The sequence below is a fragment of the Artibeus jamaicensis genome, unplaced genomic scaffold (genome assembly GCF_021234435.1).
Source record: "Artibeus jamaicensis isolate MK-2021 breed Jamaican fruit bat unplaced genomic scaffold, CSHL_Jam_final contig_391, whole genome shotgun sequence".
In the NCBI taxonomy this organism is placed as follows: Eukaryota; Metazoa; Chordata; class Mammalia; order Chiroptera; family Phyllostomidae; genus Artibeus; species Artibeus jamaicensis.
Window position 1 is genome coordinate 28,274,087 of NW_026521814.1, and position 27,208 is coordinate 28,301,294.

General features: G+C 39.9%; 2 protein-coding genes across 4 annotated transcripts in view; one reads left to right on the plus strand and one right to left on the minus strand.

Annotated features, from left to right (window-relative positions):
• Positions 1 to 3,974, plus strand: part of SLC39A10 (solute carrier family 39 member 10) — a 92,511-nt gene extending 88,537 nt beyond the window's left edge. For all 3 annotated transcript variants that reach the window (XM_053665178.1, XM_037142010.2, XM_053665177.1), the window contains exon 10: positions 1,230 to 3,974. In XM_053665178.1, coding sequence (XP_053521153.1) covers positions 1,230 to 1,388 — 159 coding nt within the window. In that variant the 3' untranslated portion in view covers positions 1,389 to 3,974. The remainder of the gene's footprint in view (positions 1 to 1,229) is intronic.
• A 154-nt stretch (positions 3,975 to 4,128) lies between these two features.
• DNAH7 (dynein axonemal heavy chain 7) overlaps positions 4,129 to 27,208 on the minus strand; it is a 221,069-nt gene continuing 197,989 nt past the window's right edge. The window contains exons 60-65 of the mRNA XM_053665233.1: positions 25,962 to 26,099; positions 21,973 to 22,203; positions 18,325 to 18,477; positions 16,760 to 16,937; positions 6,577 to 6,680; positions 4,129 to 4,418 (exon numbers count right to left, since the gene is read on the minus strand). Of these exons, the coding sequence (XP_053521208.1) occupies positions 4,212 to 4,418; positions 6,577 to 6,680; positions 16,760 to 16,937; positions 18,325 to 18,477; positions 21,973 to 22,203; positions 25,962 to 26,099 (1,011 nt within the window). The 3' untranslated portion in view covers positions 4,129 to 4,211. The remainder of the gene's footprint in view (positions 4,419 to 6,576; positions 6,681 to 16,759; positions 16,938 to 18,324; positions 18,478 to 21,972; positions 22,204 to 25,961; positions 26,100 to 27,208) is intronic.

Here is a 27,208-nt window from a genome sequence, read left to right on the forward strand (position 1 = left end):
GCTGATCACACGCTTCTGCCATAGACCTGTGAGCAGAACAGGAGGCCCGCATGGAGTAATCGGACCCTCGGGAGGCTGTTTAAATAGCACTGTCAGCATGGAAGCTGGGTTAATTGTACTCATTATTTAATAAATAATTGTGTTTCTTCTTAGGCAGGTGTTACGTACTTAACACTACATTTCTGCGCCCTAAACCTCAAAACACCAAGATACTGTATGGAGTAAAGCTTGGCAATTAAAAGAGTAGCGTAACTGCCATCTTTTGTAGATAATCATTGTGAAAACAATAGACAGAAAAGTGAAAGTGAAAATTGGAAGCAGCAGTTCTTTCACAGTTTTGATTAGGTTTGGGTAGAAAGAATAATAGGCTTTATTAATGCATAAGTATTTCTGCTTCAACAAATCTAGTTGACTTAGATAAAGATTCACATTTTATAGTTTGACCCATGAATTATTATTCTTAACTGTAATAGCATATGCTTATACTGTAGAAGTTGAAGTATAAGCTTTTCAATGTACTGCTACTTTAAAGATATTGGAGACTTTTGAATATTTAAAGTTGTATCACTATTAAGAGAATAGAGTGGGCTGTGTGTAACTTGCTAGCAGTTACGCTGGCTGGCACTGATACACTATTTTCTGTGTCTGTTGTTGGAAGGAGAACAATGCTACTTAAGGGCATAGTAATGCCAGTTTTGAATTGTCTGTAAATGTCTATTCTTGCAGTCACGTGCAGGTGGAAATGAGAATTTTAAATGGAAAAGGGTAAAGAAATGATACAGTTTTAAATTAGATATCCCCAAAGGGAATCTTACTTTCTAACTGAGCTTAAGTTAGATGGTAACTTTGTGATTTGTGGTATTCTTTTCTAACAGTTGTACTGGCAGTAATTAGTTGTCTTATACTTTAGTATAAGTGTCAGAATTGATAAGGTCGGTGGAGAGTAAGTAACTTTGAAAAATGACTAACATATATTATGTGCATTTGTTGGAGAATGAAGAGAGAACAGAGTTCATTTTACTTAGTACATAGCCAGAGCACACAATTTCTTACTCAGTGCTCAACTAAAATATGTTATGATTAGCACTGTGTTCAATAACTAATTATTTTATTTGTAGCTTTGCTTTCGTCATTATTGTTCTTAAGTAGGAAAACGTGTAAAAAAAAACCCATTTGAGCAGAATATTATACAAAATTGCTTGTAAATACCTATGTGGCTTTCCCCCCAGCTTCCAGAGATGTTGCATGGTGACGGTGACAATGAAGAACATGGCTTTTGGCCAGTGGGGCAGTTCATTCTGCAGAATTTAGGATTGCTGTTTGGATTTGCCATCATGCTGGTGATTGCCCTCTTTGAAGACAAAATTGTGTTTGACTTCCAGTTCTGACCATTCCCAGTGATCACTGTTGATTACAAGAGTGTTACTGTGCAGCTTTGCATCTGTTCCTCGTACTGTACGCGCATCGCTCAAAGAAAAGTCAGTGGCTTGCACTACTTACCAATTCCATACATTTGAGCCCGCCCCCAAGACTGGTGCTCAGTACTGCTTTCCCTGTGTGAAGGGGGCTTTTTAAAAAAATGTAAAGCTTGTGATATAGAAGGGAGAAAATGGGATTCCACGAGACAATGTGGGTATAGGTTTAAGACTTTGGAAAAAAAGAATCATATAAAACACTAACGTAATCTCTTTATTAGTAGAAACTTCTGTGGCTATGCAGAAATAGGAATTGAACCAAAAAAAATCACTTAAACTTTAAAAATATTTTAAATGGACTTTGGCAGACTTTTCTTTGTGCTAAACATGACTTGTAGTGTCCTTTAATTCAGCTACATATATACATATGGTAATAGGGATCAACTTGATGACTTTGAAATTGAATAAAGTAGACTGTAGGACCTAGAGGGAAAGCTCAGGCTGCATTAGAGTATGAATTTAGCATTGGGGAAAGCCCTTATTCTTGAATCTAGAGTTACTATTTTTGTATATATTTGCATAGTGTTTAAACTTGCAGCCTAAACTACTGAAATTTGTGATTGTATGTTTGTGCGAGCTTCAGTTTAATGAAAGATTCATAATGGTTCTTTTTATAATATTATACTTGGTGTTTGGGTTTTGTTTTTGTTTTGTTTTTTTAGCTTTGTTTTGTTTGGGGTTTTTTGGTGGGGATAGGAGGTTGGAGCATGTGGTAAAATGGTTCTTTTGTTACTAAAATGTAGGTCTAGAAGATTTCAGAGAAGTGAAGAACCCAAACATGGTCTAAATATTCAATTTTCCTACTCTAACAGTACTAACTAGTTACTTGGGAAATTTAGGTTCTGAATGTGCTTATCGCTTTACCAAGCTGGCCCTGGGACCATGCAGTGGCTGGCAGTGACCCACGTGGGCCGTGTCCGTGATCTGTGCATGGAGCGTGCAAACAGTCCTGCGGTGATCTTCACTGACACTGGCTGTCATAGCACTAAGTGACTTGGAAGATATATTTAACTAACTCAGCTGAAATCACTTGATCATTTTGTGCCAAGATATGCTGTTAGTGCCTAACAGGGATTAGTGTCTTTTTTAGGTGCCCTGTTCTCCTACCGTAATTGTGATTGATTTGTGAGAAGTGCAAGCCATGTTTATTCTGAATTTTGACCTAATAATTTGTAGCCCAGTGGACGCATGTAGCCTTCTGTTTACACATTGTGCCACATGGTCTTCATTTATGCAGGTAAACTGTGTTTCAACTGTGCGGGCAGCTTTCTTTTCATCTGCTTGGCTACCAGTGTAGCTGCTTTAAAAATCTTACTGTTCAAATATTGAAGAGCCAAACTCTTTCCATTCCATTGTAATGTTTTCATTTAGTTCTCTTCCTTTCCCATGATTCTTTCATCTTACTCCGTAACTCTGAAACAAAACTGAAGCTTTGAGAGCAGCGCATGTATCCAGGTGTTAATGGAGTACTGCCAGGGTTTCTTCTGTACCCTGTAAGCAAGGGAGTTCAGGTCTTCTTCTATTAATTTATGCCTGAACTTGGAAAATTATTTCTGGCTTTCTCCATGGTCTCCTGTAACAAGTAGGAGTTTTAAACGGAGAGTATTTTCAGCGTTGGGCACTGAATTAGGACAGTCCTCATCTCATTGCTTGGCCTTCAAGCAACTGAGCTAAACGGTGCTGGTATTTTGTTTAGTATTGCCAAATTCAAGTGATTCAAGGGTCTTGCTTTCTGAACCCAGATATATTTATAGTTCTTTTGGGGGTTTTGTATCCAAAGCGGATTCTGCATTCCACCATTATTAAATCTGCTTAATTTAAAAACTTTTATGAAAAGCAACAGCTGGAATATACTCCCATTCTTAAATTCCTAATTTAAAGTGAATAGGTTATGCTGAAGTATATATAGTTTTAGATTTTCTCAAAAATGGTATTATCTTTATTTGCTGGATCTTTTTAACTTTTTAAGAAGGCTGTACCAGTTGCTGCTAGTATTTTGTTAGGGTTCCACCAGTATTTAGTTTTCACATCATTCTAGTGTATGATTTCAAGTCTTACTAGACAATCTCAATTCCACTACATTTCTGTTTGGCTCCAACATTCCATTTAGCGTGACCACTCTACGTTAACATGTGTTTGTCGGAGTTCATTGCTGTTACTTGTACAATGCTGTCACTGTGTGACGTCCATATGAAATTTGGTGTATATCACATTGCATTCAATCAGCTGTGATTATGCTTAGAAATACTATAGTAACTAGATGCAGTGTGAATTTTTTCCATTAACAATAAGTCAGTGGCTTAAATGTGATTATGGTCCTGCAAGGTGATACTTGCTAAAATAGCTAAACTTTTTTTGTTGTTGTTGTTATAACTGAATCATTTTTAAAAAAATTTTTAAAGCTGGAAATGATCAAATGCTGTTTTTTTCATTGTCAACAGTGGTGTGTCATTTTATGTATGTTCCTAATGCTTATGGAACTCTCCCAAAATAAAGTTATTAAAGAAGAACAAATATACCAGTGTGTTTCCTTTAGACTAGCCTTTATTTCAGGACATTTCCTTATGCTGAAGTATGAATCCTTTTCAACACAGGCTGCGTCTGCACATTAATAGATTTATGAGTAAGTATAACTTTAGTCAAATTCATTGAAACTAAATAAACTTAAAAACATTAAACATATGTTCTACTTAATCATGTAACCAGAAGTAGGAGCAGGGAAGTGGTGCCCTCCAGTCATGAGTTAAGCTGACATAGCAGTGCCACGCCCCGGCCGATCCAGTGCTCCTTGGGCTGGTCAGAGGGCAGGGTCATGGCGATCACAAAGTTCGTGGAATGGCCCGTGGTGGACAGTGTTCCCCTCCGCTCGCTTGTCTTGTACAATGGAGCGACATAACTTGGTCGTTCTGGTATGTCTAGCCTCTTACAGGGCTTTAGCCACATCTGGAAGAAAGAGCGTAAAACTTCTCTAAGTCAAAGCTGTTGTATTTGAACATTCAGGCAGTATTGTTAAAGTTGGTTATAGCTGCAAATTTCTGTAGCCCAAACAGTTTTTATTTTTGTCAGCAGTACTGCCATCAGAACATTTTTTAGAGCTCTCCAACTATCTTCAGAACAAGTTTAGAAACTAAATGACTTTAAAAAAAGTTATTTTCACCCATTCTGTCAAAAAGCATATTAACTGTCCATCACCTCTCCACTAGACCTACACCTGCCTGCGGATGACTTCCAGCGCCTACAGACAAGCCGGGTACACTGTGAAAGGAGAAAACTGCCCCCACTGACACTCAAAACCAGGTTGCCTAATTAGTTAAAGGCCAACCCCAAAATATTCGGAAAGACTTTTTATCGATGAGAGAATTAGATCGCCTCATTTTAAGTGCATATCTTAGAGTTGCTGTTAGAGATATCACATATCCAACACAGCCACATTGTTTGTATACAGTCAGCCAAGTTCCTGGAATGGTAAGCATTATTGAACCTCACCAATCTCAAAAATCAGATTTAGGGGCAAGCTGAACTCTGAATATGAGCAAAGGACAAACTATCATCATAAAGATGAAATAATGTTTTTAGAAGTTGGTTGAATTCATTTTTCTGTCATCGTAATAGTTGCAACCCTCCGAGGTGGCAAGACTTGGCAGACCCACTCATTAGAGTTCTAGGTTTCATGGGTCGAAATACAAATTACATGAAGGAGCTAATAAGGGCACCAGTCTCACCTATGTAATTGTGGAATCCAGGTTATTACAAGGGGGAGGGGAGGTCATGAAACATTTTCAGCTGTAGCTGAGTATAAGGACTTAGAGCACTGGAGTTGGACATATTTCATTTCCTCCAAGAGTAGATTTTTCTTACTAAGTGACTTCCTTATTCAGGAGAATCATCCACATATAAATTCCTTCTTCTATTCACTGCAACTTCTTAAAAGTTTCCATGTGAAAGGAAAAAAATTCAATACCAATCAGCTCCTGAAATTGCACATTTGTCCTTGTGACTTTCAATTTGGGTCTCATCTCTGAAACTGCCCACAGTATCTTTGCTGATTTCTTGTAATTGGCTGTCAGCAGCAGGTCCCTTTACCTGTTGGCGATGCTCTGAAGGATTTTTGCCTGTCTGAGCAGTTCCCAGTGCCCCACAAACAAGTCAGGTAAATTTACAGCCTCTATCTTACCACCGTCCCAGAGTTCCAGACTGTCCAATTGTGAGGAATTCTATGTGGCCATTTTCTCGTGATACAGTAACAGATGGAAGCTTGATATTCACATAGTTTGGTCTGCCCATGTTGAAGATAGGTGCCTAGAGAGTGTAACTTTATGTGGGTAGTTCTCATATAGTAATCTAACCTGCAAATTTCACATTTTCAGGTCAAATTTAATGTAAGAAAAAAATGCATGATAAAAACGTGTGTGTGTGGTTACATATATACAGCTGATCCTCCTTACTCCTGGGTTCTGTTGTGCAGATCTGCCCAGCATTAGTGTATTTGTGATCCTCTGTCAGTACTCCACACTTTCATGGTCATTTGCAGGCAATTCTCTGAGAGCAAAAGATGAGTCACCAACAAGCACCTTCCCAGCTGAGGTTGAACCTGTGATATGCTGACTTTTTGTTTCATCTCATTACTAAACAAGTATCCTTTTGACAGCTCATTCAATGCCAAGTTTAAAACATTTTGGTGGTTCTTTGTTGGTGGTGACTTCTCTGTTTAAAGCAGCCCCCCACGTACAGTGCTGAGGGGCTACCTAGTGCTCCTAGTGCAAGAAGGCTGCATTGTGCCCGATGGAGAGAACACTGTAAGCTTCATTAAGGCATGAGTTGTAGTGCTTGTGTCCATGAGTTCACTGTTAACGGGTCATAAGTAAGGTGCCTTTAAACAGAAACGCAAATGAAACAAGGTCATGTATTGATCGCTTAACAAAACTGAGCTTGCTTTTTTCTGGGAGCAGTGTTTCAGCGTTCACTAATTCAAAGCTGGCAGCAATTCCATGGAACATAATTACCCTGAATAACAAGATTTGACTGTGTGTGTGTGTATGTGTATGTGTGAAACAACCCCCATCTGTGTATATATCTATATATATCCTTAGAAAATACTAACCACGGGCATTGTATCATAAAGAATTTTGGGATGTGATTCGGCAAGTTTCTTTATCTTTCTATTCCAGGAAGCTCCATCCAGAAATAATCCATGAATGAAAACACCTAAATATAAAAGAAGCAGGTTAATGCAACCCTTTAAATAACCAAATTGACTGAGTTCTGAATCCAACCTTCCTACGGATGAATACTATACAGGTTCTACCAGCTCAGCAGCCTAAGGCTTATTCTAAAAGGAAAAGCAGTGTTCTGAGTGTTTTGTCTTAACACCCGTATTTCAAGAATATCTGTACCTTCCCAGGTCAATTAATTCGATAGTATAATTAAACATGGAAGACACAAGAGGAATTTTAAATTAGCCTGTGGGAAGTTTCCAGTTTGTAGGAACAGGATTAGATTTCTGTTTTTAACTGGACAATGATTATAATGGCAGAGGCCATGAAATCTGCAACAAATTTCCTTGTGCAGTTGTAGGGATCCAGTGACTTCTGGGCAGCAAGTGAGCAAGTGCCCTCTGCAGATCTCTAAGGTTATGTGAGTTAAATTTCTCCTCCCTTTCAGGATTTGCTCTCACTCCAAGGGCAGACACATGGAGGAACTCCCTCTAGAATAGAATGTCACAGGCGAACAGCCGAAGGACACAACTGAGGAAGTCAGTGAAACCCAGTCACTTTCTCTGGCCATCCATGTGTGGAAAGCCTCATGACTTGAACATAGGGGTCTGCACTTAAAAACGTGCACTGTGTATTTGCACAGATGTTACACGAAGCAATGTGGAAGTTAGGCCTTAATTTTACTTTCTTATTTGCTGTGTGACCTTGAGCAATTCATTTAACTTTAGACTTGCTTTGTCATCTGGAGAACAGCTGGGAAACACCCATACACAGTAGTGCCTGCTTTGTCTACCGTGTACAGTTGTGAGATCAAGTCAGCTAATACTGGAGAAAGCACTCGGTGAAGTATCTGGAAATCCACTTGGCAGTGCGGTCCAGCAGGACTTTGGGCGATGATGGTAACGTCCCCCATCTGTGCTCTCCAACCTGGTAACCACTGGCTATCAAACACCTGAAACATGGCTAGTGTGACCAAGGGATTGGACTTCTAGTTAATTTTAATTATACAGTCGAGCACCACTTAAGGACGGGAAAGTGCTGAGGAATGTGTGATTAGGCAATTTTGTCCTTAAGCAAGCTTGTCAGTCTGCAAACATCACAGATGCACCTATAAAAACCCAGATGGTGGAGCCCACCACACACCTAAACTGTATGGTACAGCCTTAGGCTACAAGCCTATCTGTATGAAACCACGCAAGATTAAGTCAAGCACGAGAAACAATGATGAGTCAACAGATGTGGCAAACACGACATGTGTGAGGCTGCTGCCAGCGCAACGCCCCATTTGTTTCACGGCAAACCTTTAAAGTATCAGTAGAAAGAGTACATTTTAAAGTAATGATAAAAAGGATCGTAAACACGTAAGCGAGTAACAGTCGTTTATCACCCAGCGCTACATACTGTAGGTTCTGGGCTGTACTTTTACACAGCTGGTTTGTCCACCCCAGCCTCACCACAAACACATAACACTGCTGAGATGTCAGGACAGGCATGACGTCACTAGGCCATAGGAAATGTTCAGCTTCGTCATAATCTTATGGGACTTCTGGGACCATAGTCCTATGAGCGTTACATCATTGACCTAAACATTGTTATAGGGTGCCTGACTAGTTCATAGTAAAAAACCACAGGCAGATAATTCAAGGATGGGTGGGCTAGGGTGGTGGGAGGGGCACTTACTCTTTCTCTTCTCTAGGGTTTAACTGATGGAAAGAATAGTTGGAATGAAATGTTTTATTAATTAGCAAAGCGCTTGTCCAATAACTTAGCAAACATTACTCTAGTAAAGCTGAATTGCAAAACATGTCTTGAGTCTGGGGCAATGCAGGGAGTGGGCCCACCTGAGGGAGAGCTAGGTCTGCAATCACATCCTAGGAGCTACCTCCCCGGCCTGGCCACCCTAACAGGTGGGAAGAGGGAAAACAGAGGGGCCTCTGCAGATGCATCCAGGAGGGCCGTTCAGTACCCTGACCTGGCTGGCAGGTGTGCACAGCCCAGTAAATCTCTGGCACTAACCAATTAGATGATCTGTCCAGCACATGGTAAAGAAAGCTAATGTCACATGCAGTAACCAGAAGAGTTCATTTCAGCACTGAAGAAAAGTGGCAGTAGGGATACACATTCCCTCCCCACCAGGAAGTTTAATACGAAATGTGATGGGCATCTTCACATACATTTTTATTTCTCATGGTCAGTAAGGGCCTTATGGAAACACAAGCTACAAAGCCCCAGGTGGATGTTAGCTGGCTCCTGGTTCTCAGCCTTTCCCACTCCGAGTCACACCTTTGCCACCTGTGAGATGTGGTCAGCACACAGTACCAGCTGCAGCTCCTTCAAGGCCTTCTCTTTACTCTTTCCATATCCGTGGGTCATACATAAAAGTTCCTTGGCTTCTCCATTTCCTATACTATTCCTAACCTTCCCCTGTCTATTTTGTACCTACCATTTATGCTTCTTATTCACTGTACCTTTTCCCCCATTCCTCCCTCCCGCTCCCTGCTGATAACCCTCTGTGTGATCTTCATTTCTGTGATTCTGTTCTTGTTCTAGTTGTCTGTTTAGTTTGTTTTTGTTTTGTATTTGTATTTTTTGGTTCAGTTGTTGATAGTTATGAGTTTGTTGTCATTTTACTGTTTGTATTTTTTATTTTTATTTATTTATTTTTCAAGTACAGTTCTCTGTCTATTTGTCCCATCCCAGCCCATCCTGCCCCGTGCTCCCCACCTCCCTCCCATTTCCACCCCCCTTAGTTCTTGTCCTTGTGTCCTTCATACTTGTTCCTCCAAATCCCTCCCCTTTTTTCCCCTTAAATTCCCTCCCCTCTCCCCTCTGGTCACTGTCCCCCTAATCTCTATTTCAGTGTCCTTTGTTTTCATTCTGCTTGCTTATTTATTTTGTTGTTTAGCTTACTATTAAAGATGAGATCATATGGTATTTGTCTTTCAACACCTGGCCTATTTCACTCAGCATAATGCTTTCCAGTTCCATCCACGCTGTTGCAAAGGGTAGGAGCTCCTTCTTTCTGCTGCATAGAATTCCATTGTGTATATGTACCATAATTTTTTGATCCATTCATTTACTGACAGGCACCTAGGTTGCTTCCAACTCTTGGCTATTGTAAATTGTGCTGCTATGAACATTGTGGTGCATAGGTCCTTTGAAATTGATGTTTTAGGATTCTTAGGATATAATCCTAGCAGTGGAATTGCTGGGTCAAAAGGCAGGTCGATTTTTAGTTTTCTGAGAAAATTCTGTACTGTTTTCCATAATGGTTGTACCAGTCTGCAATCCCACCAACAGTGAACTAGGGTTCCCTTTTCCCCACAACCTCTCCAACATTTGTTGTTTGTTGCTTTGTTTATGATAGCCATCCTGACCGGTGTAAAGTGGTATCTCATTGTGGTTTTAATTTGCATCTCTCTGATGGCTAGCGATATTGAGCATCTTTTCATGTGTCTCTGGATCCTCTGTATGTCCTCCTTGGAGAAGTGTCTGTTCAAGTCCTTTGCCCATCTTTTAATTGGGTTATTTGTCTTCTTAGAGTGGAGTCGTGTAAGTTCTTTGTATATTTTGGAGATTAAACCTTTGTCTGCAGTATCATTGGCAAATATATTTTCCCATACAGTTGGTTGTCTTGCTAATTTAACACTGTTTTCTTTAGCCATGCAGAAGCTTTTTATTTTGATGAAATCCCATTTGTTTATTCCTTCCTTTATATTCCTTGCTCTAGGGGACATATCAGTAAATATGTTGCTGCATGAAATATCTGAGATTTTCCTGCCTATGTTCTCCTCTAGGACTTTAATGGTTTCACGGCTTATATTTAAGTCTTTTATCCACCTTGAATTTATTTTGGTGTATGATGTAAGTTGGTGCTCAAGTTTCATTTTTTTGCACGTAGCTGTCCAGTTCTCCCAACACCATTTGTTAAAGAGACTATCTTTACTCCATTTTATTTACTGCTCCCTTTGTCTAATATTAATTGACTGTAGAGAGTTGGGTTGATTTCTGGGCTCTCTGTTCTGTTCCATTGGTCTATGGGCCTGTTTTTATGCCAGTACCAGGCTGTTTTGAGTACAGTGGCTTTGTAATACAGTTTGATATCAGGTATTGTGATCCCTCCTACTTTGTTTTTCTTTCTCAAAAGTGCAGCTGCTATTCGGGGTCATTTATGGTTCCATATAAATTTTTGAAGTGTTTGTTCTATGTCTGTGAAATATGCCATTGGTACTTTAATAGGTATTGCACTGAATCTGTAAATTGCTTTGGGTAGTATGGACATTTTGATGATGTTAATTCTTCCAATCCATGAACAAGGTATATGTTTCCATTTGTTTGTGTCTTCTTTGATTTATTTATTCAGTGTTGTGTAGTTTTCTGCATACAGGTCTTTTACCTCCTTGGTTAGGTTTATTCCCAGATATTTTATTTTTCTTTTTGCTATATCGAATGGGATTTTTTCCTTGATTTCTGCTTCTGCTGATTCATTGTTGGTATACAAAAATGCCTTTGATTTCTGGATATTGACTTTGTAACCCGCTGTTTTGCCAAATTCATTAATTAGTTCAAGCAGTTTTTTGGTAATAGGATTTTCCATATACACTATCATGTCATCTGCAAACAGTGACAGTTTTGTTTCCTCCTTTCCGATTTGGATGCCTTTTATTTCTTTTTCTTCCCTGATTGCTGTGGCTAAAACTTCCAATACTATATTGAATAGAAGTGGTGAGAGTGGACATCCTTGTCTTGTTCCTGATCTTAATGGAAAAGCTTTTAGTTTTTGCCCATTGAGTATGATGTTGGCTGTAGGTCTTTCATATATAGCCTTTATTATATTGAGAAATGCTCCCTCTATTCCCATTTTGCTGAGTGTTTTTGTCATAAATGGGTGTTGTACCTTATCAAAAGCTTTTTTCGCGTCTATTGATATTATCATGTGGTTTTTGTCTTTGCTTTTGTTTATGTGATGTATTACATTTACTGATTTGCGAATATTGAACCACCCTTGCATCCCTGGGATGAATCCCACTTGGTCATGGTGTATGATCTTATTGATAATCGTTGGATGCGATTTGCCAATATTTTGTTGAGGATTTTAGCATCTATGTTCATCAGTGATATTGGCCTGAAGTTTTCTTTCTTTGTTGTGTCTCTATCTGGTTTTGGAATTAGGATGATGCTGGCTTCATAAAAAGAGTTTGGAAGTTTTCCATCCTTTTGGATTTTTTGGAATAGTCTGTGAAGAATGGGGGTTAGCTCTTCCTTAAATGCTTTGTAGATGTTTGTATTTTTGATCTTCTTTTTTCTTAGGTGAGTCCCTTTAACATTTCATATAATAAGGGCTTAGTGATGATGAAATCCTTTAATTTGACCTTATCTGGGAAGCACTTTATCTGTCCTTCCACTCTAAATGAAAGCTTTGCTGGATAGAGTCATCTTGGATGCAGGTCCTTGCCTTTCATGACTTGGAATACTTCTTTCCAGCCCCTTATTGCCTGTAAGGTTTCTTTTGAGAAATCAGCTGATAGTCTTGTGGGAACTCCTTTGTAGGTAACTCCAAAGGAGTTCCATTTGTAGGTAGCTGCTTTTAAGATTCTCTCCTTCTCTTTATTCTTGGGTAATGTAATTGTGATGTGCCTTGGTGTGTTCCTTCATGGGTCCAGCTTCTTTGGGACACTCTGAGCTTCCTGGAGGTCTATTTCCTCTGCCAGATTACGGAAGTTCCTTCATTATGTTTTCAAACAAGTTTTCAATTTCTTGCTCTTCCTTCTCTCCTTCTGGCACCCCTATGATTCAGATGTTGGAATGTTTAAAATTGTCCCAGAGGTTCCTAGAGCCTCCTCATTTTTTTGAATTGTTGTTTCTTCATTCTGTTCTGGTTGAATGTTTATTTCTTCCTTCTGGTTTAAATCGTTGATTTGAGTCCCAGTTTCCTTCCTGTCAATGTTGGTTCCCTGTACATTTTCCTTTATTTCACTTTTCTTTAGCATTCACTTTTTCCTCTATGTTGTGACCATACTCGACCATTTCTGTTAGCATCCAGATTACCAGTGCTTTGAACTGTGCATCTGATAGGCTGGTTATCTCTTTATCACTTAGTTGTATTTTTTCTGGACCTTTGATCTGTTCTTTCATTTGAGCCTTTTTTTTTTTTTTGTCTCAGCACACCTGTTACGTAGTAAGGGATGGAGCCATAGGTATTCGTCAGGGCAGGACAACCCACATCCCTGCTTTGTGATGCTGCATGTGGGGGAGGGGTCTGAGAGGGAACAATGCCACTTGCTTAGCCTTCTGCTGGCTTCCAGTCACTTCCCCCACTACCCACCAGCAAATTGGGCCCTTCTGGTGCTGATTCCTGGGTGGGTGAATTTGTGGATGCTCTAGGACCCCGTGGGTCTCACCAATAAACTCTCCTGTGAGGCTGGGAGTTCCTCCCGGCACCTCAACCCTCACAGGTGTTTTCAGTCAGTGATTTGAGGCTTTATTTCCCTGTACTGGGGCCCTGGGGTGCGCAGTCCGTGCCACTCCCCAGTTGTTTCTCCTGGTTTATCTGCACACGGATGTAGGACTGCTCCATCTGCAATCTGCCACCTTGCTGGGTCTACTAGCCACCACCTTGCTGCGAGTCCTCTCCTCCTGGCTGCCTGACTCCACCCCTCCTACCAGTCTGGACAAATGTGTCTTCTTTAATTCCTTGGTTGTCGGACTTCCTTACAGTTCGATTTTCTGTCAGTTCTGGTTGGTTTTTGTTTTTAAACTTGTTGTCCTTCTTTTGGTTGTGTGAAAAGGCTCCGTGTTTCTACCTATGCCTCCATATTGGCCGGAAGTTCCTGAATCTTTAATAAGAGCATTTGTGGTTTAAATTAATAAATCACTGTAAAAAGAAATGCCAACTACCCTCAAAGTTTTGTGTATAGTGATTGGGAATTCAATAGCTTGATCATAGATATTAGTTAGTTTATAAACTTTAGTCAGTGATTTTATAAATTCTGTCTTTAAACTGAGTTAAAAAATATATAACTGGTGATCATCATTACTACTTAGCTTTTAATTCAAATGCCATCTTCTGCTTTTTGATAATGAGATGAGAAAAAATTTTTAAAAATTTTGCATCTGAATTGAGTAAAAATTCATAGCTTCTTCAAGAAAACTTTCCTTAGAAATGTGATGATATTTTCAAACTTCTACAGCTAAGCATGAGAACCAGATGGCCTGGTGTTTGACTCTTAACCTTGCCAGTTACTAGCTGTGAGACCTTAGTCAAGTTATTTATCCTTTCTGAGCCTTAGTGTCCACCTCTGTGTAATGGGGACAACAGCAGTACCTGTGCAATGGGGTTACAATGAAGATTTAGTGTAAAGGACCTAGCAGTTTCTGGAAACCCGTGGCAATAAGAGAAACTCTGTGCCCTTCCGTTAACTCGCTCTTACCCAACTTAAACACTCCTCTCCTTCTTTCTGAATTCTGAGTTTGAACCAAATTATGTATCCTTCTTGGTATATTTTGACTTTTATGAGGTGTTCTAAGAACTGTCAGAGGGTCAGTGTGACCTGAGTGTAGTGGCACATGATGAGCTCCTACAGGCAGTGACTAGAACACACTTGGCCTCAGAGTCATGATAAGGGGTGTAGATTTCACTCTAACTACAAAGGGGGAAATGTCATCATTAACTTATTTAGTTGTCTGAGTTTTCAATGGGGGCTTAGTTGTAACATAGTCTGTTCACACTTTTAAAAACTTTCCGTGACTTTGGTATAAATGAATTATTGTAAATGTTTAATGACACTAGTAGGGAGACAATATGAAACTCTAGAGTAGAAGAATCTTGATACAAATGGTGGTGTCAGCTGGCCTATGGACAAGCAACAGCTTTTGATGTGAGTGTATGAGGCAGCAGAAGAATGAAGATTCCTGGATTTCTGGCTGGATGGCAGTGCCATTTGCTGATAAACATTATAAATTTTATATATCCAGGAGATGACAAAGTGGAGATGTTGGTCAGGCAGCTGGATGTAGAGGTCTGGGTCTTAGAGGAAAAATCTAGACTGGACATTTAAATCTGGTAGATATCAGCCAGAGATAATGAAACATAAAGTATGAGGTCATCTGAGGGAGAAGATATAATTAGAAAAGAGAATCAGTTCCAGGACTGGGTCCTTTGGAACCCCAATATTCCGAGAAGGATAAGCTAACAAACCATCATGAATGTGTCCCCGGAGAAAAGGAAAATCAAGAGAGGGTGATGTTTTGAAACAACGGGAGAAGGATGTCTCTAGAAAGAGGAAGCTGTCAAGTAGTAAAAATGATTCAGAAGTTAAGATGAAGAAAGAAGAGAGTTCATGGGATCTGTCAGATGGAAGTCACTAGTCACTGTGAAAAAGCGCAGCATCATTTGATTGGAGAGGATGAAAGGTAGACAGGAAATGGGAAGTGAGAACCTGGAGACAGCAGGTAAAGACAAACTCTGTAGAGAATTTTGCTATGGAGGGGAGCAGAGACATGGGATAGTAGCTGAGGAGATGTGAGTGCTAAAATAATTGTACTTCCTTGTTGATTTTTTAAAAAGAGAGATTCTAGAACACATCGCATGCTGTAGTGAGAGGGAGGCTGTTGATTTTAGAAAAAGCAGGCACAATCGAAGGAGCAAAAACCCTGAAAAAGAGGAGAAAACTGGAATCCAGACTACCTCATAGGATGTGGACTACCAAAGGGTGCAGATGTGGACAGATTAATAGATTTCATGTTGCTAAAAGCTCTCTTCTGATGGCTTCTTGTTTTTTCAATGAAGAATGAGGTAAGACTGGGGGTAGAGGGAAGGGCGAGGAAGGCATAGTGGCTGTTTTGAGAGTGGGGAAGCAACTTCCCAGGAAATGCTAGTAAGATTGCTTCACAGTGTTAGAAACTCCCTTGAGATTTGTGACAATCAGTGTAAAAGAAAATCGCTTGGCCCAGTAATGTGATTATTCTGCACTCTTGTGTTGACATATCTACTTATTAGTGTCTCCCACTGAATCTTAGTGGAGGGCCAAGATTCTGTCTAAATTGTTCACTGTTGATATCCTCAGTGTCTAACAGAGTGAGCCAGTGAGTTCCTCCTTCAGCAATGAATAAGGAAGTAGAGTTGTCCTTGACACATCAGTTAAAGCAGAACATATTAATGGTCATTAGAAATTAATGTCATTTTTAGCATTAATTGTTTTAGAGAGATGGAAAGAAGGGAGAAAGAGAGGGAGAAAAACATCTAAGAGAGAGACCGACATCAATCAGTTGCCTCTCTTACGGGCCCTGACTGGAGACCGAACCCACAACCCAGGCATGTTCCCCAACTGGAAACTGAACTGGTGAATTTCCACTATGCAGGCCAGCACCCAGCAAACTGAGCCACACCAGTTAGAGCAGAAATTAATGTTATTTTTTTTTAAAGAGAGCACTGTGTTATTAAATTAGGAATCTGTAACATTTTAAAAAATAACATTCGTTTCAAATAGAGGCCCTGTCCACTAAATTTTAAATGAAACATTAAGATATCCTCTGAATGTTGAAAAGACAATCATTAAGAAAATCAAGACAAATTTCCTCACAGTCTTTCAATCACAAAACCAATGTTCCTATTAGATATTAGCTCTACTGAGTTTTGGAAGAATGTCTGTAACAGGAGAAAGGACACCTTTTGGAGGTCTGCACAGGTTTACTCTTTGAGGGACCAGGAAAATCTTCCTTCCAATGTGGTGCCACCTTGATTCCCCAAAGTCACTATGAGATTACAGTTGATTATCCCAGGTATTGTTCATGTGGTGATTACTTTCTCCCTACTTTTTATTAGACATAATTTAAAACTTACAAAATTCTGCAAGGATAAAACAGTACACAGGACATACACTCTTTATTCAGGTTCATTTTATCTTCATTTGCTTTATCATATTCTTCCCTACGCCCTATAAATTGTTTGCTCACCCACTTGAAGGTGAGTTACATGATGATTTATGCTTTAACACCTGCGCAAAGTAAGTAAGAACGCTGTGTTGTTACAGAGCCTATATATAAGTCATCACATTCTGCCACTGCACTTACCATCGTCCGGAGCAGCCTTATACTCTTTGTCTTCCATCACTTCGTAGTCAAACCCAAGCAGATCAATGGGGATGGTGTATTTCCTGGCGTAGTTCTGCTGGGCACCAGTCAGGAAGGCTTGTGTGAAGAAGAAGCCGGACAGCCAGAAGACCGGAGGAGGGCCGACCTCGTACCACTGCTACAGGACGAAGCACAAGTGGCCTAACGACAGAGCTTTTCAACTTGGATACAACGTTGCTCAATAAAATTTGCCCCCGACAGTCCCTCTGTTATCTTTTAGGTAAATTAATAACTCAGCTAACATTTTGAGGAATGAAAAGTCACACATTGAAGGTTTTTAAAAATAAGTAGCATATTTAGTGTTTTGTTCTGACTTCAACTTTATATCCATCACACCAGCTTGGGTATCACAATGTTTATGAGTGTGGATGTAAGTGTCTGTTTTATAATTACCCAATGACTCTTTCAGGAAACCTCCACGCAGTAGTAAATATCTAATACACATCATTGCATAATTTATCATGCTCCATAGTTGAATACAAGAAGAGACCCCTATTAAGTTTGGTCAGATAGTAATTAATGTTTTTCAGCTTTTTTCTCTCTAGTCAATAGTATCCAGTACAATATTCCTTTCGAAGTTTTCTCTCCTACTACACCAAAATACAGTGAAATCCAACTTATAGAAACACAATATCATACAAGGAATTCCCCCAAAAAACAGAACAGTGAGAGCTTAAGATCTTTATAAATAAAGATACTGGGATATTCTGTTTATATCATATATTATAAGAGGCTAGTTGAATACTGACTTTACCCAAATACTAAATTACTGAAGTCAGTCTGAAGAAATAAATTTGAAGACTTTCTCCCTAGTAGAGCTCAAGAGCCATCTGAATTCCTTAGTTTCAACTCTAGTGCCACAGCCTGCCTGTATTATGGGAGGGAAGTGTAGTCATTTTTCCCTGAAGACATTTTTTCACAGGCAGTTTTTTATGCTTTATGCATAGTATCTAAGGCATTCATTAATACTTCTAATGAACATAATTGTTAATAAGAACATAGTTAAACACCAGTATGGCCAGATAATTAGGAGGTAGACTTCAGTCTACCCAACATCTTGAGAGGACAATTAGCCATTGAGGTTATTACTGTGTTGGGCTGAACCAGCAACCCAGTGATATAATGACCTGGGAGAGTGCCGGACAAGGAGAACCTGGGCCTGCTTGTTGTGACTTGGCTGGTTGGCTAAGATTCTCTGCTCTTAGGATCTATTTCAACATTAAATGTGAAACGAAAAAAAATCAACATAAATAGTTGTTTTCTCTCTTCAAATGTCACTGACTTGAATGTCTAAATTCACCGAACACAAACGCCTGCTCCTAAAGAAGCTTTCTGAAACTTGACTTCCAATACTAGACAGTTCAGTGTAACAGTTAATGATATGCAATATCAAGTAGTGGTCATTTGTTCTTGAAATGCACAGAACAACTAGAGAAACATTAAGTATCCAAATGAAGAAAATGACATCAGGAGAAACTGGTATATGTGCACTTAGATGAACTCACCTGCAAGAATTTTAATCTAGCAAGGAAGTCATTCACATAGCTCCCAAGTGGTTTAAGGCTCGGGTACGATTTAGCCATCCACATGCCTGGAATTTTGACGTTTAAAATGCTGCTAACCACTTCTTCAAGATCTGTAGACATTACCACGAGCCCCTGAGACACAATTTAACCTTTGGTTAACATGAGAATACAGATTTTGGAGCCCCTCTTAGATCCCTTCTTTATAATTATCCTTTGTTGACAACTGTGATTAGTTAACATTCAGTCATATAGCAAAAAAAGAGAGAAAATACAGATATTTTCTTTTGCTCTCAAGTAAATCATGGAGTCTTTGAACTATTCCCTAGAAAAATATTTTAAAATTTAACCTAATAAAATTTTAATGGAAGCATTTTGAGTGAGCTATAATTGACACAAAACATTATATTAGCTTCAGGTGTACAACATGATTCAATATTTGTTCATGCTGTGAAATGACCACCACAGGAGGTCTAGTTGACAGCTATCGTCATACACAGTTACAAAAACTTTTTTTCTTGTGATGAGGACTTTTGAGATCTACTCTCTTAGCAACTTTCAAATGTGCAATATGCCAATGTTAACTATAGTTGGAATGCTGTACACTACATCCCGTAACCTCTTCACAGTTGGCCCATGAACAAAGCAGGGGGCGGGGTGATGACCATCTACATGGTTGACTGTCTGGTATGTAACTTAAGTCAGTCCTCCACATCTATGGATTACCAACTCTGGGTTGAAAATACAGTTGACTCTTGAATAGCATGTTTGAAAAAACATAGACCTGTGCAGTCAAACACATGTTGTTCAAGGGTTAGCTGTACTTTATAAGAGTTGGTACCTTTGACCCCGTCACACATTTTCCCCACCCTGAAAAATCTTTTTTAGATTATATTTTATTGATTATGCTATTACAGTTGTCTCGATTTTTCCCCCTTTGCCCTCTTCCACTGAGGGTGGCTGTTGCTTGTCTGAGAGGATTTAGGAAGTTGTGAAGCATGAGCCAAGACCAGCCATTCATACGGAAAAGCCGCTGTTAATAGCTTGGGTGGGCCTGTAAGTTGGGTGGGATGGAGTCTAAGGGGATCTCCAAAGGGGCACAAACAGTGTTAGCCAGGCTGATAGAATCTTATAGCTGGCACCCATCTGCCAGCTCTGTGGCTCTGCGGGGGGGAGGGTTTAGAAAAGGGCAACAGCCTTTCTGTCTGGGAGAGACCTGTCACCCAGCTCTCTTTCAATGCCAGACACTTCAGTTACTCCCTGTACGCACTGGTGCCTTTCAAGCTGCTGCCCTGGTGCTGGAGCTCAGAGGGGGTGAGTCTGAGTAAGTTCGTGTGTGGGTTCTTTAACTGAAACTGCTTGGGACTCCAGAAGTTACTTCCATCAACTCAATCCCTGCTGGTTTTCACAGCCAGAAGTTGTAGGGACTTATCATCCTGGCACTGGAACCCTGGGCTGGGGGTCTGGTGTGGGGCTGGTACTCCTCACTCCCAAGATATACCTCCTGAATTTGTATCTACCACGTGTGGGTGTGGGACCGGCCCATTCTGTGTCTCCACCCCTTTCACCAGTCTGGATGGATGTGGTTTCCTTAATTCTGTAGTTGTCAGACTTTCATTCAACTTGATTTCTGATGGTTCTGAGTGATGGTTTTTCTATATTTTAATTGTAATTTTGATGTGGTTATGGGAGGAGGTGAGCCAGGTTTATCTCTGCACATCATGACTGGAAGTCTGGAAAATCTTAAAATACTTGGCCATTCACTAGCTTTTAAATCACAGCCTAATTGTGACTTAGTTTCCTTGTCTATTAAATGGGTAACTAATATATCTCTGTCCTGCCTCCTTACAAGGACAGTGATGAATATAAAATTATGAAAATAATATGGACCACTTTGAACAGTTAACATAGCCTAGATTCTCATTGTGAAGGCTAATTGAGCTTATCCCATTTTGACTCAGTGAAGGGCAGATATCAAAATCTGAGGCCTGGGAAAATTCCTGTCTATTTGACCTTGCAGTTGGGCCAGTTGCCATCATCATTTCTATTTTCTCCATAATTGATAATATGTTTTTAACAATCACATGGAGAAGATTTTAGAGTAAATTTTCATGGAAAACTCACATTTCATTTGCCTCCTTCCTAAACCCACTAAAATAACAGTAAAGGAATTTGCTCTTTAAAGGCTTAAGCTGACAAGTACAGAAAAATATAAGGAAAGGCACAATGACAACACAATTTGGGGAGCTAGAAGCCATATGGGCCACTGGTAATTGACTCGGTGGTCAGGAGAAAACTGATCCTGAACCTGTTAAGGGCAAAGCTAAGACTCAACTAGATAAACATGGCAGAATACCAAAGCCCCCATCCCCATGCTTGGAACTGAGGGCCCTTGGTGAAAGTGAGGAGAGGAGGCTGGTGCTAAATGGAAAAGATTGTTGAAACCCGATTTTAAAAAACAGACTTCTAGGTCCTTCCACACAAAGCTGTACTTCATGATCTTACTTGAATGAGACCAGGGTGGGGGGGTGGGGGACATGGACAAATGAAGAAATGCCTGGAGTGGGGGATGCGGTCACAGTGGACATTCTGAAATCTGAAGTTAAGTGAATCATGTTTGTTGGATGCTGAGATCCATGAGGCCTCTTTCCCTTTTGGCTCCCAGAATGCTGGACGGAAGCCGGAAAGACACAGGAAGAATCAAGTCAAGGAGAAACACATGGCGCTGAATGCTTCTTTGACAAACAGCCCAGCCAGGTTATACTACAGCCCCTGGCAGACCCCTCTTTTCATCAGCAACTCACATCCTACCACTTTCCTCCACCTCCAGTGCGGCTTCAAGGGACCAGCTCAGCCGGTCCACCTCAATCATATAATTGGTCTCAGGCCAAACTCTCGTTCCCCTACAATCCTTTCTGCAGTGGTCCCGGGGAACATTTAAACATGTAAAATATGTCATTTACTTGATTGCTTAAAGCCTTCTGAATGCTTCCCTTCACCTTTATACTTCAGAATTACATTCAAAATTCTAACTGTGGCCAACAAGGCCATCTTGAAGCCGTGGCTTCCTTGCTGCTCTGTCATTTCCCTTGGGCTCACTCCATTCCAGCGACACCAGCCTTCCCTACTGTATTCGGAACAAAGCCAAGTTTTTCCTCTCATGCCTTTGTACTGTCTACACCCTATGCCCAAACATCCCATGGCTTGTCCTCACATCAGGCATCTATCTCCTTGTCCGTCAGTTCCTCAGAGCAGCCTAACTCAAAATGACTGAGTTTCCCAACCACCATTCTCCACCTGTGTCCTGTTTCATTTTCTTCCTCTCTCTTACTGAAGGGTCAGCTCCGTGAGGGCAGAGGCTTTGTCCTTCTCACTCCCGAACACTTTCTATCTTCTTAGCCTGACTCCTGTCCAGCAAGCTACTGCTGTCTAACATATTCTATACTTAGTTACCTGTTTACTAACAGCCACCTCCAGAAAACTACACACTCTTCAAGGGCAGGGATTTTTTTGTCTGTCTCCGGACTAAAAACACTGCTTGCACAGAATCAGTGCCCAATAAATAAACATGCTGAGTGAATGCACGATAGCTTTATTCCAATGATTTTTCTTGGGCGTCTTTTCCCTTACCTTGATTGCCTTTTGAATGTTTAAGCACGACTCTCTCATGGTCTGCAACAACTTATTGAAGCGCCCCATCTCCTGGACAAGCACAGTGTTCATGCTCTGATTGTAAGCTGTTGGGTATCTCCTCATTGCGGCCTCAATATCAAAGTTGTGGGGGAGTTTCCCCAAAATGTCACCAGCGACCTCATTTACTACTTCATCAGACGACTTTGCACCAGGATCTGCTGAGCGAGACTGGAAGAATTCAAATTATATGTCAGAACCCTCATCAAGTTGTCAGAATTGCTGGACATAAAAACTCAGAGATAGGAGATTTTATTTTATCTTTGATTCTTCTTCACACAAGATTTATTGAGGTGATGATAGCAGGCGTGGGTGTGGAGTTTCAGGGGAAAAACAGCTGCAAGTGAGGAGGAGGAAAAAAACATACAGGGCATAGAGGCAAAAGTGGGTCTGGAGGAAGCAAATAAGCTACATACCGAGCCACCTGGGTGGGGGGGCGGGGAGTAGATGCCATGAATAGAGTGAGGAAAAGCATTTCCGTCGTGGGGTGGGCGGGTGGGTAGCCGAGGGATGACGGGCAGTGAAACCCAGGAGGAGGAGCTGACCTTGCTTTGGAAAAACTTGCTGCACAATACATTTGCTAATAATTCTGGTGCCTACTGGTTGCCAGAAGCAGAGATATAGTTTTCTCCTTGAACCAGGAGGGCAAAGAAAATAAGCTCATCTCTTCTAAGCAATTCAAGAGTTATGGAGAAAAGACAGACTTTAGTGATTCATATTGGAAACAAGGAAGAGGAATTTCATTTCAATTTTTATTTTTTATGTTTGTAGTAGCACTGTGTCAATGAATCTATATTTTCTGGGAAAACCCTTTAAATCCTCAAAAGAAATGAATACATGTGTATGTGTATTGAAAGGAACAAGCACTATTAAAATATGAACGAATATGTCATATATTTCCAATCTTAAGAAATTATGTTTAGTATTATTTCAGATTTAATATTTCCTGGTTCTTTACATCAGATCTATTCTATATAGCCTTTTACTTAACTTTCTAGTGAGATTTTTAATGCTGCCTAGCACATGCCACCATAAAATCCCATGAAGCTGCACAATAAAAAAGACTAAGTGTTGGTAAGTGTTAATTACACGTTAGTAAAAAAGGCATATGCCAATATTAGGATATGCTCATCCTTTATTATGATCTCAAGTGCCAGGTTTACAATTAAATATATAAAATAAATTAGAGAAAATATAAGAGAATAAACATTTGGCCCAAATGAGTGAAACATCTATTTCTATTGCATTTCAATAATCGCATGCTGGTTTATATTTGTATTTTGATGTGCATACAAGGTGCTATAAACACATTAAAACATTCCTATTCTCTAACCAAAAAACAAGACAAACTGTGTCTCCACAAAAAAAAAAACAAACACAATATACATACAACCAAAAAAAAACAAAACAAAACCTAAGAAACCCCCCAAACAAATAACCGGCTTATAGCCCTTCAAAATGTAAGGAAAGTATGTTAGTAATGCAAACATTTCCCTTTGCCTATTTTCTACACACCAACATCCCACAACTGGGTGGATGTGTTTTGAAAGCAACACCCAACTTATCTGGAGAATGAAGAGCACCAGGGCGGTATTTACTCACGAGTGTTTCACTAAGCTCTTTATCACCTTAGAATTTTCACAAATGTTGTTTGAAATCTTCTAAGGGTTATTTTCCTTTTATTAAAATCAAAAGGAAATATCACAGAATTTAACCTTTTCCTTTCTGGTTACATTATTTTACACTGAGACATTTCTCCTGTTCGAAAGACAGCCTGGCACGAGGGAAAGAGCTCTGGAAAAAGCAACATTCTCAGTGCCAACATTTCCTCTCTCATTTTAAAAGATATTTTTGTGAAATACACAGTGTGAAAGTCTCATCGTTGTTAACTTGTTCTTCACACTCTGCAGTTCTGATCTTCGTCTCCGAATTGTGGGAAAGCCAGCGCGAAGTCACTGAACTGCTCCTGCCCACCCATTACAATAACTGTACTTGCCAATCTGAGTTTGAAGATACTGAAAGATGTTGTTTAATTACAACACTGAGAAGAGACCCCATGTGTACTGAAACGTATTCATTTGGTTCTGAGTCACTTCCTGTCAGAACGAACCACTGTTTCATGTATTCTGTGATGTGGCACATCTCATCAAGTTGAAATAAAGCCAAGAGACACTATAAATGTCCTGTTGCCAACACCACGGTGTATTGCCTGCATCCAATGTTCCTAACGATCTGTGCTCAAGCAGTAACTGATTTTAGTGCTACTGATATGTAAAACGAACTTAAAATTGGTCTTTGTCCTTTTTGTCTTATTAGAAAATGTCATCTCACAGTAGATAAGAACTGGGAGTTCCTCGATTTCATCCTCCTAATTTGGTTCTTTTAGCTTTTTCTTTTCTTTTTTCCCCAGCATCTCTGGTTATGCCATCTAAGTCCAACCCCATTTTTAGATCTAGAGAGTATAGCTGAGTGGTTCAGAGCACAGATCCTAGAATCAAACTAGTTTGAGTCAAACTGCTTGGCTTTGAGTCCTGGCTTGACATTGTACTAGCCAACCTTGGGTAAGCTACTTAATTTTTCTGTGTCTTAATTTGAGGCCTGTAAAATGAGAATAATTAGCTCTTACCTCATAGAATTCTGTAAGCATACATAGGCACTGAGACAGTGCGAGCATACAGTAAGCACTAGATGCTATTAACTGTTATCATTACTATGCCGAGATTCCACAGAGATGAAAAAGGTCAAGATAGACTTCAGTTTGTGAAGTAATTTGCTTGACTTCTTAAAATTTCATTCAATTACTAAGAGAACTCTTGCCATTTGGACTCATTTGCTTTCAAAAATGAAAAAAGCAAACAACTGAGCACAATTTAAAGGGAGAACAATATAAGAGAAGATCCTAACAGACAGGATCAAATATTTTTCATTCAGATGCTTGGACTCACGCCCACAGCTGACTGAGTTCTGATACCTCGGAAGTTAACTCCCTGACACGCCCTCACCGTAATGCTCTCCCCACTAGAGCTGCATACGTACTAAGAATTACTGTGTTTTCTAAGCATTTATTCCCTCCTTTTGTACTTAAAATTGCAATTGTATTCTTTTTTAAAAAATAGGGTTATATATTTTTAAGATTTTCTTTATTTTTTTTTAGAGAGAGGGGAAGGGAAGGAGAAAGAGAGGGAGAGAAATATTAATGCGTGGTTGCCTCTCGCACACTCCTTACTGGAGACCTGGCCTGCAACCCAGGTACGTGCCCTGGACTGGGAATTGAATTGGCGACCATTCGGTTTGCGGCCTGCGCTGAAATACACCAGCCAGAGCCCAACTGTATTCTTTAACTGCTATATAACTTGATAAAATACTAATGTGAAAGATAGTGTCTCTATGCAAATTAGATGAAATTTTCTGGAGTATTTGATAAAATAAGTCATTTTAAAAGTTGCTGGTGAATTAGTAAGAGACTAGAAAATAAAACAGGCAAAATTCTAAATGGATTCCAGCATCAAACTGCTTCCAAATTATCTGTGAGATTCTTTTTCCACTTTAGAGGAATTTAAAAAGGCCATAATATGTCATGTTTGGGGGATGGTTTACACAAGAGAGGCAAAGTAGAATCCTAGCAGTAGAATGCCATCAGAGAATACTAAGGGATACTCAAGGAATGTCACTCTGAGATCTCCTAGCAGCAGAATGATACTCAAAGGTTCTTTCCAAAACAACAGGTTGATGAAAAACACCCCATACATTCATGTACTTTGTTTAAATCCATGTTTAAGGTGTATGTGTGTGTGCGTGTGTGTATATATATATTTTTTTCTTTTCGTCACAATGGTTATCCACCTTAACAGACAGAACTGTATACACGGGCCTCTACTGTGTCCGCACGTGTTGCTGGGGAGCATTCTCTCTGGCCTCAGATCACACACCTGTGTGAGAAGAATGTTATCGAATAGCAGTTGAGTTTCCGACTGATCTTTAGTGATATCTGCATTGGCATTCATTCCGAAGATTTCTGGTGCTGGGGTCAGCGGCAGAGTCTTTGTGTATTCAATGTAGCTTTTGTGCTGCAAAGATGAATAACAGGGAGTCAGGAGGTTAGAAATCAATTATCCTGGAGAACTTTCTCACTGAAAAGAGATGATTTTCAATACTCAAGTTATTGAGTGGCTGAGCCTGTGAGAACAGACACTGAATGCTTTCATGAATTCTTTCATCTTGGGCCAAGGTTTAAAAAAGAAAAGAAATGAACACATTTAGTGAGAAAAAGAAAATGTACCATTCAATTGGAATGAATTTTAAAACAGAGAGAGGAATGTCCTGGCCACTTCATTTAGAAACTTCTTCCAGAGAAATCTTTCTGTGCTGCCTTTTGTTGGTGACTATTCTTAATTTATTGTAATAAAAATAATTATTTGGCTCTACTCTTTTTTTCTGTTTACTTTTATTGTGATAAATCTACATAATTAAGAAAAGTAAATATTATCTGAAAATGTATTACCCTGAGGTAACCACTATTAATGCTGTATGTCACTTTATGCTGGTGTGCTCTTGTGTTATACTTTATTCACAATGACTTTATCACAATTTCATATCTTTTCAATGCTCACATAATCATACACAAACACTCATGTGCATATATGACGACCAGGTTGGTCACTGATGGTTTTTCAATGTGGGTCATGTTTTGGGTCATTTGACAACTCATCGCTGGAGATCTTGGTACCCATGCCCCCCATGTGGACTTGCTGCACCCAATCAGTGACTAAGGCTCCGGGACCGATTTTTCTCATCACCCCATCGATATCTGTGCTCAGCTAGCATTAATCCTGGTGGATGATTGGGTCAGAATTGGGAGGTTATGCTACGTGTGTGCGTTGGATGTGGCCATACGTTTAACTGTCAATATGTGCCCTTTTTGACTTCTGGGGGAAAAGGGAGAACGAATTTAGCTGTCCTGGAAGTCGGCTGTGCCGTGATCTGAAGGCAGCACCACATCATCTGCCAGACAGGACAGGAAAAAACAGCAGAGGGGGACCTTGGCCTTGTGCAGCAGGTGTTCTGTGACTCTGCCACTTTCTACCAGTACAGCTCTGGGCGAGTCCATCAGTATTAGTGAATTTGTCTTCTCATTTGTAATTGGGATAGAATAATAATACCAGTGTTGATTTCGTGC